This window comes from Clupea harengus, chromosome 6 (assembly GCF_900700415.2).
Source record: "Clupea harengus chromosome 6, Ch_v2.0.2, whole genome shotgun sequence".
Classification (NCBI taxonomy): domain Eukaryota; kingdom Metazoa; phylum Chordata; class Actinopteri; order Clupeiformes; family Clupeidae; genus Clupea; species Clupea harengus.
The window spans coordinates 184,275-200,047 of NC_045157.1; the positions used below are offsets into that span (position 1 = coordinate 184,275).

Consider the following 15,773-nt stretch of genomic DNA (forward strand, 5'->3'; position numbering starts at 1 on the left):
ACCATTCACACCACAACCCTTATGCATGAAAATAACAGTGTACTACTACTACTGCGTGTGTTATTGTTGTCGTTATTATTATTATTATTATTATTAGGAGTACTAGGTGTATTAGTAGTATTAGTTTCTGTAAAATGATGGGGGCGTTGGCGTTTTAGCGATGGCCACTCATTAAGTGCACGTGAAGGCTTTGAAGTGTAGTTACCCGCCGCCACTGGCCGGCCAGCCAATCACGGCGCGTCTGACGGCCAAATGTCAGAGGTGGAAATATGCCTGTCAGTCAGGCTGGCGACGGTATAAATGCCCTGCTGGCCCACAAGAGCGCAGAACAGTCTTCTTACCTTCTCCCTGTTGGAACTACGCTCACGAGCGGACGGTCGTCTGAAATGGGATTCTGCAACTTACTTGTGTCACTTCTGCTATCTATGTGTGGACACGCGCTGTCCACAAGTGCTTGGTGAGTGTTCAAAATCCGCGGCTTGTCTTGGCTTGTTTTATTTTGTGTGTGTACTGTATATATATATATATGCATATCAAAATACTAAACTGCATCACTGACCTGAACATGTCCTTTGTGCTCTCTCTCTCAGGTCCGTGAATAATTTCCTCATGACGGGTCCTAAGGTAAGCAAGACGAGTTTAAAAAGAGATGATATATTACTGTTGCATAATAAAATACATCAGCCGTGCGTATCAGTTCAAAAGTTAACTTTCATAGGTTTGGATTTTTTTTTTTCAGGCTTACTTGACTTATGCAGGCAACGTCCAGGTGGGCGCGCGCAAAGGAATTGAGGAATGTAAGCATCAGTTCGCGTGGGACAGGTGGAACTGTCCCGAGAGCGCGCTGCAGCTCTCCACGAACAGCGGAGCGCGAGACGGTAAGTTTCTTTGGCACTCAGGCGAGAAAGTTCTGATTACTCGAGGAAATCGCGTGCATGTTACTCAGTATAACACTATATACACTATATATAACAGTAATTCACTCTTCTTTTTTTGACTGACAGCCACGAGAGAGGCTGCATTTGTGAACGCCATCAGTGCGGCGGGGGTGATGCACGCGCTTACCAAGAACTGCAGCATGGGCGAGCTGAGCCACTGCGGATGCGACGACTCCAACGTCGGTAAAATGGGTACGGATTTAACCGCCTTTAACGGATTTAACCACCTTTAACCGCATGTCGTACGGATTTAACCGTCTTTAACCGCATATCTACACAATGATGTCCTTCTCTACAAGCTCCGCTACATTCACAGTCCGTGTTCTGTCTGTTATGTGTTGTACCTAACCTCCGTTTCGTCCACAGGCGGCCGCGGGTGGATGTGGGGCGGGTGCAGCGATAACGTGGACTTCGGGGAGAAAATCTCCAAGCAGTTCGTGGACGCGCTGGAGAACGGTCAGGACGCACGCGCTGCAGTGAACCTTCACAACAATGAGGCCGGTCGACTCGTGAGTATACATTTATTTATTTGACCTTCCTCTGGACTTTTGTTTATACAAGACTGTCCACACAAAGCCTCAAACTAACATATCTCGTGAAACAATCTTTAATAGCACTATTCAGCAAGTTTGCCAAGTCAGATTAGATGCTGCTCTTTAGTGATGCACGAGCGGGCGCGATACTCAAATCATTTCTCCTCTCTACACAGGCGGTGCGTACGACTATGAAGCGCGCGTGCAAGTGCCATGGCGTGTCGGGCAGCTGCAGCATGCAGACGTGTTGGATGCAGCTCGCAGATTTCCGAGATGTGGGAAACTACCTGAAGGTGAAACATGACCAGGCGCAAATGCTCGAGATGGACAAGAGGCGCGTGCGCGCCGGAAACAACGCTGACAACCGCGGTGCGCTGGCGGACGCATTTAGTAGCATCGCGCCGACTGATCTCATCTACCTCGAGGACTCTCCAGACTACTGCGCGCGGAACCTGAGCCTCGGGCTGCATGGTACCGAGGGGCGCGAGTGCTTGCAGAACGGTGACAGTCATTCCCAATGGGAGCGACGCAGCTGCCGACGCCTCTGTCACGAGTGCGGACTGCGCGTGGTAGAGCGGCGCGTGGAGACCTCAAGTAGCTGCAACTGCAAGTTCCACTGGTGTTGCACCGTCTCGTGCGATACCTGCACTCAGGTGGTCACCAAATATTACTGCGCGCGACGCAACAAGGGCCGCAGGGCAAAGAACGGCACGAGGCGGAGACACCGCACACGGAAACACTGAGCGGACGGACTCTGTGTGAAAAGACTTTAGAGTTCTGTGAACTCGTAATTAAATGAAATATACTTAATATTATGTAATTTATTTTTTAGGCTATATTACACAGCTGAACGTTGGCTGATATGACAGTCGTGCTTTGAGTGCTGGTTCTCCAGCAGATCTCGCCTAGAACTCATTCTGCAATACTACCTCACGATGAAACACACACAGAGAGACACACATTTGACAGGCGTCAGTAAAGCAGACAGGTGTATTTATTTAACTCATTTGCGAAAGTTTCATGTCATCACACACAAACAAAAATATATTGCCGTATGAAATAATAATGACTTTAAATAAAAAATAATAACTGTAACTCAGCGTCCACGTGTCTTTGTGTCCCAAATGTTGATTGGCGGTGGTGGCGCGCCGCGGGATGTCTGGTGGGCTCGAGGGAAAAGGGAAACTCTCCGGACTCTCTTTGATATTCTCTGGAGGCGTTCCCGCGCCTCATCTTAGCGTTTGGCCAATCATTGGGCTTTGAGTGCCACATAGTTCCTCTACTTCATTGACCCGCGGACCACCGGCAGGATTCAACACCAAACTCCCTCGAGCTCAAACTTGAATATGCTGTTACTGTGTTGCTTGTGGGTTCTTCTCACGAGCTCTCGAATCGTCCCCTCGTGCGCCTGGTAAGAATTGATTCGGAAAGAGCTCAATACCGGTCTCTGGTTTGGTGATCATGTCTGTAATGATGTCTGTGTCTGTTTCCTTGATCATGTCTGTAATGATGCGTGTGTGTGCTTCCTTGTATCATGTCTGTAATGATGCGTGTGTGTGCTTCCTTGTATCATGTCGGTAATTTGCGTGTGTCTGGTTCGGTGATCATGTCGGTAATTTGCGTGTGTCTGGTTCGGTGATCGTGTCGGTGACGCTCATCTGTCTGCGCTCATTTCAGGGTACTGAACAGCGTGCTGATGTCCAGTCCAAAGGTAAGCGCGCGCTGACGAGTTCTCAACCAAAGCCCGTCAGCTCTCTGCGATGCTTCCCAGCAGCGGGGGGATTCCTTCTGTATTTAGTCTGTCTGCCTAGCCCTGTGTGCGGAGGAGTGTTTATTGAGCATGATTTGTGTATGTGTGAGTTTGAAAGATGCGTGTGTTTTGACGTGTCTGATTGTCAGGGAACTGATGTGTGTAAACGTGTCGGGAAGGAAACCGGTGAGAGTGTGTGTTTATCAGAAATGAATTTGCGTTGTGGTGTTTCCCAGGCTCACCTGACGTATGCCAGTAGCGTGCAGGCAGGTGCGCGGAATGGAATTGAAGAATGTAAGCAGCAGTTCGCGTGGGACCGTTGGAACTGTCCCGAGAGCGCGCTACATCTTACCACCCCTGGACGGCTGCGTGCTGGTACGATGTCATTCTGTAGAAGAACAAATATAACCCGCTTAAAATCTTTAATTTGATGAACATTGACTGTTACTGACTGACTGTTCCTGTACAATATGTCCACAGCCACCAGGGAGATATCATTTGTGCACGCCATAAGTGCGGCAGGCGTCATGTTCACGCTCACCAAAAACTGTAGTTTGGGTGAACTTGCCAACTGCGGATGTGACGTCTCCAGGAACGGCAAACCAGGTAAGATGCCCTCCAGTTCATTTCATAACACTACCCTAAGATGCACTACCCCCCCCCCCCACACACACACACACACACACACACACACACATGCTGCTTACTTCCCAGGCTGAGTGCGGTTCTGATTTGGTTTGCAGGGGGCCGCGGGTGGATGTGGGGTGGCTGCAGTGATGACGAGGGTTTCGGCGCGAGGATCTCCAGGCAGTACGTGGATGCGCTTGAAACGGGGCAAGACACCCGGGCGTTGATGAATCTGCACAATAACGATGCCGGCCGTCAGGTAACAACCCCCCCCCCCCCCCCCCTCCCGTAGGGTTAACCCCTATATCATATCGGTACTGATGAAGGCGGAATGGTACTGACGTCATCTCTCCTGTTAGGCAGTGAAGGCCACCATGCGGCGCGTGTGCAGGTGTCACGGGCTCTCCCAGAGCTGTAGCATGCAGACGTGTTGGATGCAGCTCGCGGAGTTCCGAGACGTGGGGAACTACCTGAAGGTGAAGCATGACCAGGCGCAGAAGCTCGAGATGGACAAGAGGCGCGTGCGCGCCGGAAACAGTGCTGACAACCGCGATGCGCTGGCGGACGCATTTAGCAGCATCGCGCGCACTGATCTCATCTATCTCGAGGACTCTCCAGACTACTGCGTGCGGAACCTGAGTCTCGGGCTGTATGGCACCGAGGAGCGAGAGTGCTTGCAGAACGGTGACAGTCTTTCCCAATGGGAGCGACGCAGCTGCCGACGCCTCTGTCACGAGTGCGGACTGCGCGTGGAGCAGCGGCGCGTGGAGACGTCAAGTAGCTGCAACTGCAAGTTCAACTGGTGTTGCAACGTCACGTGCGATACCTGCACTCAGGTCACAATCAAACACGTGTGCACGCGGAAACATGGAGGTCACTGGCAGCACAGGCGGAAAAACCGCGGAAATAAATCTGTGCGCTGATAATAGACTGTAAATAATATTCGGTGGCATTGCCTCCACTGATTTTCCAGATGTATTTAGACTTTGTGTTTGTTATGTATTTATGTCTAAATAGCCTACTTGTAAATAAATGAAATGCTGCATTTAGTCATACGTTTACTTTTTGTGTGTGTGTGTGTGTTGCTGGAAATGAATGGATTGATGGGTGTATTCGCTTCTCACAATACACGTTCAGGCACAAGCAAATAAACACATACGGCGGATCAGCCGTTTTGACACCCAGCGACCTGGGCAGCACTTTGATATGCGTACATCACCGGTCGGTCGCGCGCTGACTAATTCCGGCCTTCATGAAAGGAGGCGCGGAGTCCTGAGAGGCGATCCGGACCACTGCTGCGCGAGCGAACACTCACACCTCACGCGCTCAATGGAACTGCATAACAACTCATCAAACGAGAAGCACATGCATAACCCACAGAGCTACTGGGGGGAAAAAACACTCACGCTTACACTTTGTTTAAAGTCTGCATATTCCGTGTTTTAGTTGAGACATAATGGACTTACAGCAGTCTAGTCTCGCGCAGTCTAAACAGAAGCCCCGTGTGTGTCAATACGCTTTCAATCACAAAATCATTTTTGTTGAAAATTTAGCCTTCAATTCCATTTGGCTGATAATGATGTTGAGATATATATAGCATACCACGGTTAAAGTTTCTCAACATTAGACATCACAGCCTAAAGTAGCTTTTAAGTAGCTCATTTAAGTAACATGACTAAACCACTACTCCATAAACATGTTTACTGCTCAACTCATCTTCATATTTAACAGTGGTCTGTCAGTCAACATGTGGCTGATTGTTTCACACATACCTGTGCAATGCAATGTGGCAGTGTTGGTGTGAATAAGCATGTAATGTGCAAGATGTTGCAGTTTGGAATGGTGGAGCAATCAGGCCTAGAGTTCCAGACACAGGCATCCAATCAGGCCTAGAGTTCCAGACACAGGCATCCAATCAGGCCTTGAGTTCCAGACACAGGCAAGGGGTTTCCTCCACTAAGAACCCCAACAGAAAAACATGCAAAAAGAACAGAACAATCCTGTCCGTCCCTGACCAAGACGGACGGTTCACTTGGTCCCCGGGCGCTGAGAAGCTGCCCACTGCTCCTGGGGGGTCCTGGAGGAAGGACGTCCCGGGAGCAATGGGAAAAAAGCAGAGGAAGAATTCACGGCGACCTCAGGCCTGCGTGTGTGTCTGTGTCTGTGTCTGTGTAGTGTGTCCTGGTCGCCTCCATATATATATATAAAACACGTGTGTGTTGCTGTGAGTTGTTCGTGCAATACAAACTGACTGCAGTCAGTCTTGTTGTTTGTTGTTGTTTGTTGTCCAAGTGTGTATTTAATACGTCTCTTTTCACAGATCTTCAGTGGTTACAGCACTGTCTTTGATGCAACAGACTTTATTGTTGTTTTTATTTGTAAACACCTTAGCATGCAGCTTAACAGTATAGTTCCACTGTAGTCACCAAAATACACCTTATATTATGCAGGGGTCATTGAATACCCATTCAGTATAGTTCCACTGCAGTTACCAAAATACACCTTATATTATGCAGGGATCATTGAATACCCAATCATTATCTGAGCACGCCGGCGGGAGTGTTCAAGCACGCCGGCGGGAGTGTTCGTCTAACAAGGAGTCTTTTCTGGTCCCACGCCAACAGCGTGGTCATGGACGGGATCATCAGTCTCTCCAGGCCTCAGCAGCATCCACAGCTCAGGATGGGTGAAGCACAGACTCACGTCACACACCAGCAGCTCCGCCTGGACTACACACACACACACACACACACACACACAGTTACATCACACAATAGCAGCTCCCCCTGTAGGACCAATGATTTTCCGTTTAAAAAAATTAGTTTTCCGTTTCACATTTGGTGAATTAATGTGACTGTAGCGTCAACCGTTAAATAGGGGGGCGTGGCCGGAGCGGAGTTCAACATTTTCTCAATGTTTTTTTTTTTTGTTCATTTTGTTCAATGTTTGTTCATCCTTGCAATCGTTGTTGTGCTTATTTGAAATAAATACACTCTTGCAGGATAAAATACAGGGGAATTTGGGCGATTTTGATGCACAAAATGGTGTTTCCGTTTGAAAGTTGCAATTCAGTTTCAAAGGGTACAGTCCGCGAATTCCGTCCGTTTTCCGTTATCGCGGAAAACCATTGGCCCTACCCCTGGACTACACACACACACACATTTACATTGTACACCCAAAACTCTGCCTGGATTCTCCTGACCAGATCAGACAGCGCCACCAGATGGCAGCAGCCATTACTCCAAGTGCACGTGTGGAGTTTAGCTGCACACACACACACACACACACGTATCTCAGTGTGGAGTTTAGCTGCTGTATGTATCTCAGTGTGGAGTTTAGCTGCACACACACACACATACACACACACATGGGATGGAGAGAGCCTACCAATGCTAGTCCAATTTAAAAGATGAAACTTGAAACTAAATGTCACATCCTCAAATAAGCAAAGAGCAAAGCTGAATTGCTTCTGATTATCTGAGAAATGCCAACAGGCCACATTCATGTAAATGATTGTGTGCGCGAAGGAGTGTGAGTGTACAGGGATGCTCAAATGTATGTTCATATATGCATATATGTGTTCTAATGGAGATGTGTGTGTGTGTCTGGGTGGGTGTATATGTGAGAGAGTGTTAATGAGTTAGTTACAAACAGACACAGTGTGTGTGTGTGTGTGTGTGTGTGTGTGTGTGTGTGTGTAAGTGAGCGAAGCACACACCTATTAGGTGATCCAGCTGAGCTGAGGAGGAATCCAGCCGTGTCAATAGCTGCTGCAAAGCCTCACACACACCGGCCACGGGACACACACTTGCTGCCTGCATCTACACACACAAATACATGCCACATTCCTGATATAGATGCATTAAAATCAGTAAAATTAAGATGCATTAAAATCAGTACTTCCATTACTCCTGTGACACACTGATCCTCTATACTGCAGTCTACTGTGCCCCTCTCATCAGAATCAGAATCAGAATCAGGTTTTATTGGCCAAGTAAGTTTGCACAAACAAGGAATTTGACTTGGTAAAGTGGCTCTCAGTGTGCTTACACAAAATATACATTACAACACAATACAAAACAAACAGTGCAACAGTTAGCTGATCCTCTATACTGCAGTCTACTGTGCCCCTCTCAGGGTTAGCTGGGAGGAAACGGCAAGTTTCTGCTTTCATTTTGGCGCCCATATTAAGTTGGGCACTCCATAATAAAGGAACATCTAAAAAGAGATCTCCTTATTATCTCCTGAGTTAGCCGAGACACCAATGACATTAAAAGTGCGATTCAGGTTTAAATCCCCCTGCTTCTCATATTATGAACCAAATTTCTTCTATGGTGTTAAAGAAGAGGTTCAACAGGGTCACAGATCACGCCGTTTTTACTAAATGTTTAAACATCTCAATATTACCTCCTGTTTCTCTCTCAAAACAACCTTGGTGTGTATTTATTTTCACAATACAGGGCATTTTACTAGCCTATGACCAGAACTCAGCAGTGGTGAATGTTTGAGGCGAACACGTCTTCTTTGAACTTTTAAATTTGAACGTTTTTGTGTAAACTTTCCAAATAAATGTATTGAAGCCCTTAGTCCAGCGTCCACGTTTGTTTGCCGAGAACTACCTCCAGAGACCGTTGGCGTGTTTGCTAATTTGAGCGCTCCGTTGCTGTAGAGAGGGGAAGCTACAAGATCTTTTTAGTCGATAATAGCTTTCAAGAAAGTGCCTTTATTGTCTCAAACTGTTTCTCCTTACGAATGTTTTGAGACATATTTGTGATTAAATTGATACATAATTGAGCCAATGAGATCACATCTACATCTCCTGAGTTTTCAAAGGTCCATCTTTAAGAAACACACTTCCCTCTGGGCTGCATGTGAGAGCTGAGCAGCTGTGCCCCAGAAGCAGTTCTTCATATCTGTGCCCCCAGAAGCAGTTCTTCATATCTGTGCCCCCAGAAGCAGTTCTTCATATCTGTGCCCCCAGAAGCAGTTCTTCATATCTGTGGTTCAGTGCTACTTCTGCCTGTGGGAGTGGAGAGGTGTGTTCTGTGTGTGTCCTGTGTGTGTGTGCGTGTGTGTGTGCCTGTACTCCACTCTCAGTGTAGAGGTGTGTTCTGTGTGTGTGTGTGTGTGTGTTCTGTACTCCACTCTCAGTGTAAAGGTGTGTTCTGTGTGTGTGTGTGTGTGTGTTCTGTACTCCACTCTCAGTGTAAAGGTGTGTTCTGTGTGTGTGTGTGTGCGTGCGTGTGTTCTGTACTCCACTCTCAGTGTAGAGGTGTGTTCTGTGTGTGTGTGTGTGTGTGTTCTGTACTCCACTCTCAGTGTAAAGGTGTGTTCTGTGTGTGTGTGTGTGTGTGCGTGCGTGTGTTCTGTACTCCACTCTCAGTGTAGAGGTGTGTTCTGTGTGTGTGTGCGTGCGTGTGTTCTGTACTCCACTCTCAGTGTAGAGGTGTGTTCTGTGTGTGTTCTGTGTGTGTCCTGTACTCCACTCTGTGTAGAGGTGTGTTCTGTGTGTGTGTGTGTGTGTGTGTGTGTGTGTGTGTGTTCTGTACTCCACTCTCAGTGTAGAGGTGTGTTCTGTGTGTGTGTGTGTGTCTGTGTGTTCTGTGTGTTCTGTGTGTGTTCTGTACTCCACTCTCAGCCTTAAAACACCAGACACCACAACACAGCATCTGCCATTAAACAGTTTATTACTGAACCCCAGGCGGAGCAGAGTGCCCATGTGGCCTGATGGGCAGCTAACACCAGTGTGGCCTGATGGGCAGCTAACACCAGTGTGGCCTGATGGGCAGCTAACACCAGTGTGGCCTGATGGGCAGCTAACAACAGTGTGGCCTGATGGGCAGCTAACAACAGTGTGGCCTGATGGGCAGCTAACAACAGTGTGGCCTGATGGGCAGCTAACAACAGTGTGGCCAGGCGCTAGAGCTCAGCGCTGATGGGCAGCAGGGCTACAGCCGAGGGCAGAGGAGTGCAGCACAACAGCACAGTCCTTCAGTGCAGCACAACAGCACAGTCCTTCAGTGCAGCACAACAGCACAGTCCTTCAGTGGGGGGCTGGTGGTGCTGGTTGGGCTACAGTGGGGTGCTGCTGGTTGGGCTACAGTGGGGTGCTGGTTGGGCTACAGTGGGGTGCTGCTGGTTGGGCTACAGTGGGGGGCTGCTGGTTGGGCTGGTTGGTGGTGCAGGTCGGGTGCAAATGGCCGCCTCACAGAGGAGATGAGTCTCCTGCAGCTGCCGGAGCGCCTGGGCGTGGTCTGGGTCTGTGCGCAGCACCACCATGTCATACGCCATCCAGCTAAGCTTCACTGCACGAGACACACACACACACACACACCCCTCGTATCTCAGCATCTCACTCTCAGCTGGCTAGCCCTACTCAGAGGCATACAAGAGACTGTTTGTGTAGGTTAGCTAAACTAGCTAAAACTATGAAACAGTAAACCTTACACATTTACAATTTTCTAAGGGATCATTAGGTAGGTTTGTGCAAGGGAAAGCATTGCCTACCACACTCCAGCTCATAATGCAGTGACTAAAGTAGTCTAAAGGGTGTTTTACAGTTTCAGGGAAAATTCAGATAAAGACAAATAAGATTTTAAGAATTTTAAGGGCTTTCAGTTCTCTAGTCTAATGTTAGTGATACTTATGTTTGAGGTTACCAAGCTTACCAAGTAACAACGTTTTAAAACGACCATGTAACCTTACCACAAGACCTATAAAAATGTCTATGTACCAGCTAAGGTTAACTGGTCTTAACTACCCGGGTGCTCTATATTTATCTACCTGATATGTTCTCCATAGTCTCTACCATTTTCTCCAAATCCTTGTTTAACTGCAATGTCTCCTGACCGCCGTTCATGAGCAGTTCCGAACTTGACGAGTCTGTCATCTGAAAATTGAGACTTACATAGACTTTTTAAACTGATGTTAGCTCAACGGTAGCTATGCCAACTTACCGTTGGCTAAATCAACTGTTTTAATAAGGGTGGAAAACGGCAAAACTATGTTCTGGCTAGAAGGTTATTTAGAGTTAAGTAATATGTGTTTAGCTTACTGCTACATTAACAGCATTATAATTAAGAAAATAAATGGTAAAAACTGCATTATTTCGCGACTGTCCATTAACAAAGGAACGTTTTATACCATTAATGGTAGATACCAGTAACAGCAGGCTATGTCAGGTTAACATTACAGCTAGCATCGTTAGCAAGCTCCCTCTCATATTATTATTATTTATTATTTTTTTAATTCACAAACGGCTATGTATGTTATATTTCTCAAGCCGATACCAATAATATGTTATTACCATATGGACGTAAGTTAACTCTGACAGTCTTGTTGTAATACAAATTCAACGCGGTTTCAATGAAAATGTTTTGTTTGTTTTTTTGTGGCAGTTTAACGTTATCGGAGCTCGCGTATCTCACTGAATGTCAGAAATGCTGCTGTCGCGCGTCCCTCCTCAAGATAACGATAACCGCCCTCAACTGAGGCTCCATATCCTAAATGACACCAGCGAAGACATCTTTAACACAGTCACACACACCTGGCACCTCTGTAAGCGGCACAACATCCAGGCAGTCAGGCTAAAGGGTCAGTACGTACCGTTGGTCCAGGTATGTCTGCTCCTTAACTTCTTTGGCGTGGTCTCATCTTCATATCACGTTTTTCCTTTCCTTTGCGTGACATCAGCGACAGTTCACATTTCCTCCACGGGGGGGCGCGAAAGACCACAGGCTGGGCACACAGCAAAGGCTCAAGAATATCTGTTAAATGTCCATGAAATACGAAGTAAATTAAATTCATCAAATGTAGACAGAGCAGCAGAGATTAAAAGATTAATTGCTGAGCTAGTAGCGTTTTTGTCACTGGTTCCACAGTCAACATTTCGGCTAGCCTATTCTAACAGGTTTTAGGATTTTGTTAAGATAATAATAGTGAATAGTTTATGTTAAGGTTAACGTCACACAACAAATTAATCATCAGAGATGGAGTATTGATTAACAAGTCTTCGAGAGTTATTAACCAAGGCTTGAATCTGAAAATGATCTGGGATATTGCAGGAAAATTATGTCTGTCAGTGGCAGAGACTTCTAAAATTACCTCGGAAAACTCATCATCGGCAGTGGAGGAATCACATGACGTACCATATGACGAGTTGTAAGCCAATCAGGAAGGTCGTTGCTTTTTAAAAGCGAGCCGCCAAACAACAAACTTTCTTGAACACCGAAGGTTGTGGTGTACGCGGAGTTCCTACATTCATACACGACTGTCTTCGTCTTTCTCTCAGAAATCTACCAGGTGAGTCAGCTGTAACCATACATATATCATCTTCTTAATACGTTGGAGGTTTCTCGCTATGATACATCAATGTTTGTCATGTTACCTGGCAATACAGCTATGCTAACGTTAGCCTGCTACCGCACATGATAACGTTAACTGGAATATTAGTTAGTGCCGTTTGAATACAACATTGTTTATGTTTGGTGTGATTGGCCAGCTAGTGTTATGTAGGAATGTCATAATGATGTTCGCCACTTAGATGGGTAGCTAGCTGTTTTGGGGAGCTGTTAATGACTAGTAGTGATGGGCAGACGCTACTAGCTTAACTACATTTGCCAGTAGCTTGACTGTAACGTCGCTATTTACAAAACCAAGTAACTTTTCAGTAGCTACGCTCTTTTATTGATCAAGTAGCGCAGTAGCGTCCTCGAAAGCTAATTTCTCCTGGACATTTCTGTTTTTTGTCATTTGGTGGATTATTGTGTTGACAAAGCACTGAAAAAGCATCTCACATATCCCTTTCTGCAGTTCACGTTACAACCGATCTCACGAGAGCTGAGTACAGCGAGGGCTGTCATCGTCTCATCTCCACTCAGACAGCGGCTTCGCGGCCAGTCTGACTAGATAACAGCAAAATATTAAAACTTTGTATTTGCGGGCAAAATATCAGAACTTTGTATTCGGGCACAAATGTTACCTCTCTCAGAATTGCATATTGTGCGTCATGCGTCATCTAACGACTTCTGGCGATTTTTGGGAGAGCTAGTTTCCTCACAGAGGAGTTGGCAACACACACACACACACACACACACACACACACATAAGGCTGTATGATGGTAGTCACGATTGTTTTCCTAAACAGAGGTCGGAGACAGTTCTTAGCAAAGTTTAATTTGTAAACTCATGTGATAATATGTAAACTCATGCATTTGTTTTTTGTGTATTGGGCTATTGTTCAATACATAAATCTAAACATATTTTAGCCTTTATCTGACTGACAGTTGTGTTGATCACTAAAATTGCATTGACTTGGCATGCAGTCTTTTTTACTGAAAGTAGCTACTAATGTATCAAGCTACTTTTGACAGGTTTTTGTAACTTAGCTTGCTACATTTTTATGAGTGGTAGCTTCTGTGTAGTGAAGCTGAATTTATTGTAGAGTAGCTTAGCTCACTACACATATCAAGTAGCTTGCCCATCACTGATGACTACATGACTTAAGTGTCTGCCGTGTCTTCTGCAAGATTAGAGTTCAGTGACCGCAAGGATGAGCGCGTTGATGTTCGCCGGTCAGGAGAACGTCAGGCTGAGGCTGCCTCCGGGCAAGGATCGCATGCGACTGAAGTCTGCACCGGGTAAGAGCGCTCTGCAGGGTTTGAGGGTATCGTCGCGTCTCAGTGGAGAACGTGTGTGTGTGTTACGTCCCTGAACATTTTTTTATATGGGTGTGTGGTGTGTGTGTGTGAGACACTGACTGGTCTATGGTTGCTGTCGTAGAGCTAAACACAGAAAAGGGCTTTAAAACTCCTGGCCCGACCACGCCCCTGCTGAATCGTCCAAGACTGTGTTCTCAGAAGGTGACTCACACCCCCAATGTATACCCCCAGAGAGAAGACCCTGACCTGGTAAGATGCAACTGGCATACGCACACCCACACACACCACACGCACACGCATGCACACACACCAAGGGGCTCGCGTGCGTACGTAGTCCATGTTTTAGGATTGGAGCGGCGCTTATGAGGACACACACACACACACACACACACACACACACACACACACACGAGTGCGTGTCCTCCACGCTGTACATCATGTTAACCTACATGGGGAAACTGGAACACGGGGCAGTATGCTCTTGTCCTTACCCCAAGAGTGGCACTCAGAGACTGGGATAATCCAGGGCATTGTGAGCTCCCGTGTGTGTGTAGTGTTCAGTGGCATCTATTAGTGGAAATGGAATAGTGTGTTCAGAATTGTTTTCATTAGTGTGTCTAATCACCTGTAGTTATTAATTTGTATGTTTTCATTAGTGTGTCTAATCACCTGTAGTTATTAATTTGTATGTTTTCATTAGTGTGTCTAATCACCTGTAGTTATTAATCGTTTGTTTTCATAAGCTTCCTATCTAAATGTTACACCCAGGAAGCACGGCAATCCAGACTATTCTCATTTGTAGTTCCACGTTGGTGGAACGAACTGCCTAGTACTACCAGAGCAGGGGCGTCCCTCTCTACCTTCAAGAAGCTTTTGAAGACCCAACTCTTCAGAGAGCACCTCCCTTCCTAACTGGCACCTGACTAGTGCTTAACTTGCACTTCAGCAGTTACATTCCTGCACTTCTTTTTCCTTTTTTCTAGGTTGTTGGTTTTCTACTTATGTAAAGTAGTATTTATTGTTAGACCATGTTTTTTATTGCTCTTAGCTTGACTGTTCTCTCCCTTGTACGTCGCTTTGGACAAAAGCGTCTGCTAAATGACTAAATGTAAATCTACATGGGGGGGGGGGGGGGTGGTCTTCTTCCACGGGTGACAGTACAGTCTTGGCACAAACTCACCACACTGACCGGTGCTTGTGACGGTACAGTCTTGGCACAAACTCACCACACTGACCGGTGCTTGTGACGGTACAGACCCGGCACAAACTCACCACACTGACTGGTGCTTGTTTTCTCCTCTTCAGCGTTGTCGTGTGAAGGACGCTCAACCGCCGGCAGAAGATGCAGAGCCTGACATCGAGAGAATGTTCCCCTACAGGCCAGATGGTGTGTGTGTGTGTGTGTGTGCGTGCGCGCGCCTGCCTCGTGTCCAATGTTGGTAGAGCCTCACCGATTTAGGAATTAAGACCCATATTGATATTTGAGAATTTATATTTAATTTATAATGGCTGATTACATTTGAACAAACACACAACAAAGACTTCCTCCAACATTTAGCATATAGATTGAAGAGTTCTGATCAATGATTAAATAATGATCTGCCTAAACAAAGGCTCTTGATTATAACCATAAATAAAGACCATAAATGAAGTTAGAACCAAGCAAAAATAGGCCTACATCACGCCTAATCGTTTACAATGACTGCTCTCAGTGTATCCACTTACAGTGTTTTCCTTTCAATTCTATACAAGCTACAAGAGACATTTCAGCCGGTGTGTAGACTTTGAGTGTTACGGCCTGACTGATGGTGTGTGTGCAGAGTTTGAGAGTTACGGCCTGACTGATGGTGTGTGTGTGTGTGTGCGCAGACTTTGAGCGTTACGGCCTGACATGGTGTGTGTGCAGAGTTTGAGCGTTATGGTGTGACTGATGGGGTGTGTGTGTGTGCACACAGACTTTGAGCGTTACGGCGTGACTGGTGTGTGTGTGTGCACACAGACTTTGAGCGTTACGGCCTGACTGATGGTGTGTGTGTGTGTGCACACAGACTTTGAGCGTTACGGCGTGACTGATGGGGTCTTGTATCTGAGTGCCCTTCCCCTCGCTGGAGCTCCGTGGTTGCCGTGGCACCCTGTGATTCCAGAGGCTGATGACATCACCTTAGAGGCATGTGAGCCCCTGCCTCCACCACACACAGGTACTCCACACACACAGGTACTCATGTGACCCCCCCCCCCCACACACACAGGTACTCATGTGACCCCC

At 46.7% G+C, this 15,773-nt stretch overlaps 4 protein-coding genes and 1 long non-coding RNA gene across 6 annotated transcripts in view; 4 read left to right on the forward strand and 1 right to left on the reverse strand.

Moving 5' to 3' along the window:
* Positions 1–269: 269 nt before the first annotated feature.
* On the forward strand, positions 270–2,492 carry LOC105898421 (protein Wnt-8a-like). Its single transcript, XM_012825457.3, has 6 exons — positions 270–457; positions 591–624; positions 740–878; positions 1,005–1,130; positions 1,305–1,447; positions 1,648–2,492. Exons 1-6 carry the CDS (start codon positions 270–272, stop codon positions 2,212–2,214), a joined length of 1,197 nt encoding a protein of 398 aa, XP_012680911.3. The 3' UTR covers positions 2,215–2,492.
* Positions 2,493–2,787: 295 nt separating this feature from the next.
* On the forward strand, positions 2,788–3,652 carry LOC122132943 (protein Wnt-8a-like). Its single transcript, XM_042707951.1, has 3 exons — positions 2,788–2,882; positions 3,149–3,182; positions 3,458–3,652. Exons 1-3 carry the CDS (start codon positions 2,818–2,820, stop codon positions 3,650–3,652), a joined length of 294 nt encoding a protein of 97 aa, XP_042563885.1. The 5' UTR covers positions 2,788–2,817.
* A 27-nt stretch (positions 3,653–3,679) lies between these two features.
* Positions 3,680–4,885, forward strand: LOC105898422 (protein Wnt-8a-like). Its single transcript, XM_031568600.2, has 3 exons — positions 3,680–3,827; positions 3,965–4,107; positions 4,208–4,885. Exons 1-3 carry the CDS (start codon positions 3,692–3,694, stop codon positions 4,769–4,771), a joined length of 843 nt encoding a protein of 280 aa, XP_031424460.2. The 5' UTR covers positions 3,680–3,691; the 3' UTR covers positions 4,772–4,885.
* Positions 4,886–6,192: 1,307 nt separating this feature from the next.
* On the reverse strand, positions 6,193–11,567 carry LOC116220670. The gene is made up of 3 exons (XR_004163791.2): positions 11,454–11,567; positions 7,567–7,669; positions 6,193–6,577 (listed from the first exon to the last, which is right to left on the reverse strand). It is a non-coding gene; the product is annotated as an uncharacterized LOC116220670 (long non-coding RNA).
* A 461-nt stretch (positions 11,568–12,028) lies between these two features.
* pttg1 (PTTG1 regulator of sister chromatid separation, securin) overlaps positions 12,029–15,773 on the forward strand; it is a 4,069-nt gene continuing 324 nt past the window's right edge. The window contains exons 1-5 of one of the 2 annotated variants that reach the window (XM_042707943.1): positions 12,029–12,149; positions 13,381–13,486; positions 13,629–13,756; positions 14,813–14,894; positions 15,556–15,705. In XM_042707943.1, the coding sequence (XP_042563877.1) occupies positions 13,399–13,486; positions 13,629–13,756; positions 14,813–14,894; positions 15,556–15,705 (448 nt within the window). In that variant the 5' untranslated portion in view covers positions 12,029–12,149; positions 13,381–13,398. Of the gene's footprint in view, positions 12,150–13,375; positions 13,487–13,628; positions 13,757–14,812; positions 14,895–15,555; positions 15,706–15,773 lie in introns of both variants that reach the window. The other variant, XM_042707944.1, reaches the window with a different exon arrangement.

Excerpts from the sequence above, each read along its gene's own strand:
- LOC105898421 (XM_012825457.3), top strand. The coding sequence starts at position 270 with ATGCCTGTCAGTCAGGCTGGCGACGGTATAAATGCCCTGCTGGCCCAC. Across the intron at positions 879-1,004 it reads GAACAGCGGAGCGCGAGACG|CCACGAGAGAGGCTGCATTT; the intron begins GTAAGTTTCTTT and ends TTTGACTGACAG. Across the intron at positions 1,448-1,647 it reads ACAATGAGGCCGGTCGACTC|GCGGTGCGTACGACTATGAA; the intron begins GTGAGTATACAT and ends CTCTCTACACAG.
- LOC122132943 (XM_042707951.1), top strand. The coding sequence starts at position 2,818 with ATGCTGTTACTGTGTTGCTTGTGGGTTCTTCTCACGAGCTCTCGAATC. Across the intron at positions 2,883-3,148 it reads ATCGTCCCCTCGTGCGCCTG|GGTACTGAACAGCGTGCTGA; the intron begins GTAAGAATTGAT and ends CGCTCATTTCAG. Across the intron at positions 3,183-3,457 it reads TGCTGATGTCCAGTCCAAAG|GCTCACCTGACGTATGCCAG; the intron begins GTAAGCGCGCGC and ends GGTGTTTCCCAG.
- LOC105898422 (XM_031568600.2), top strand. The coding sequence starts at position 3,692 with ATGTCCACAGCCACCAGGGAGATATCATTTGTGCACGCCATAAGTGCG. Across the intron at positions 3,828-3,964 it reads CTCCAGGAACGGCAAACCAG|GGGGCCGCGGGTGGATGTGG; the intron begins GTAAGATGCCCT and ends TTTGGTTTGCAG. Across the intron at positions 4,108-4,207 it reads ATAACGATGCCGGCCGTCAG|GCAGTGAAGGCCACCATGCG; the intron begins GTAACAACCCCC and ends CTCTCCTGTTAG.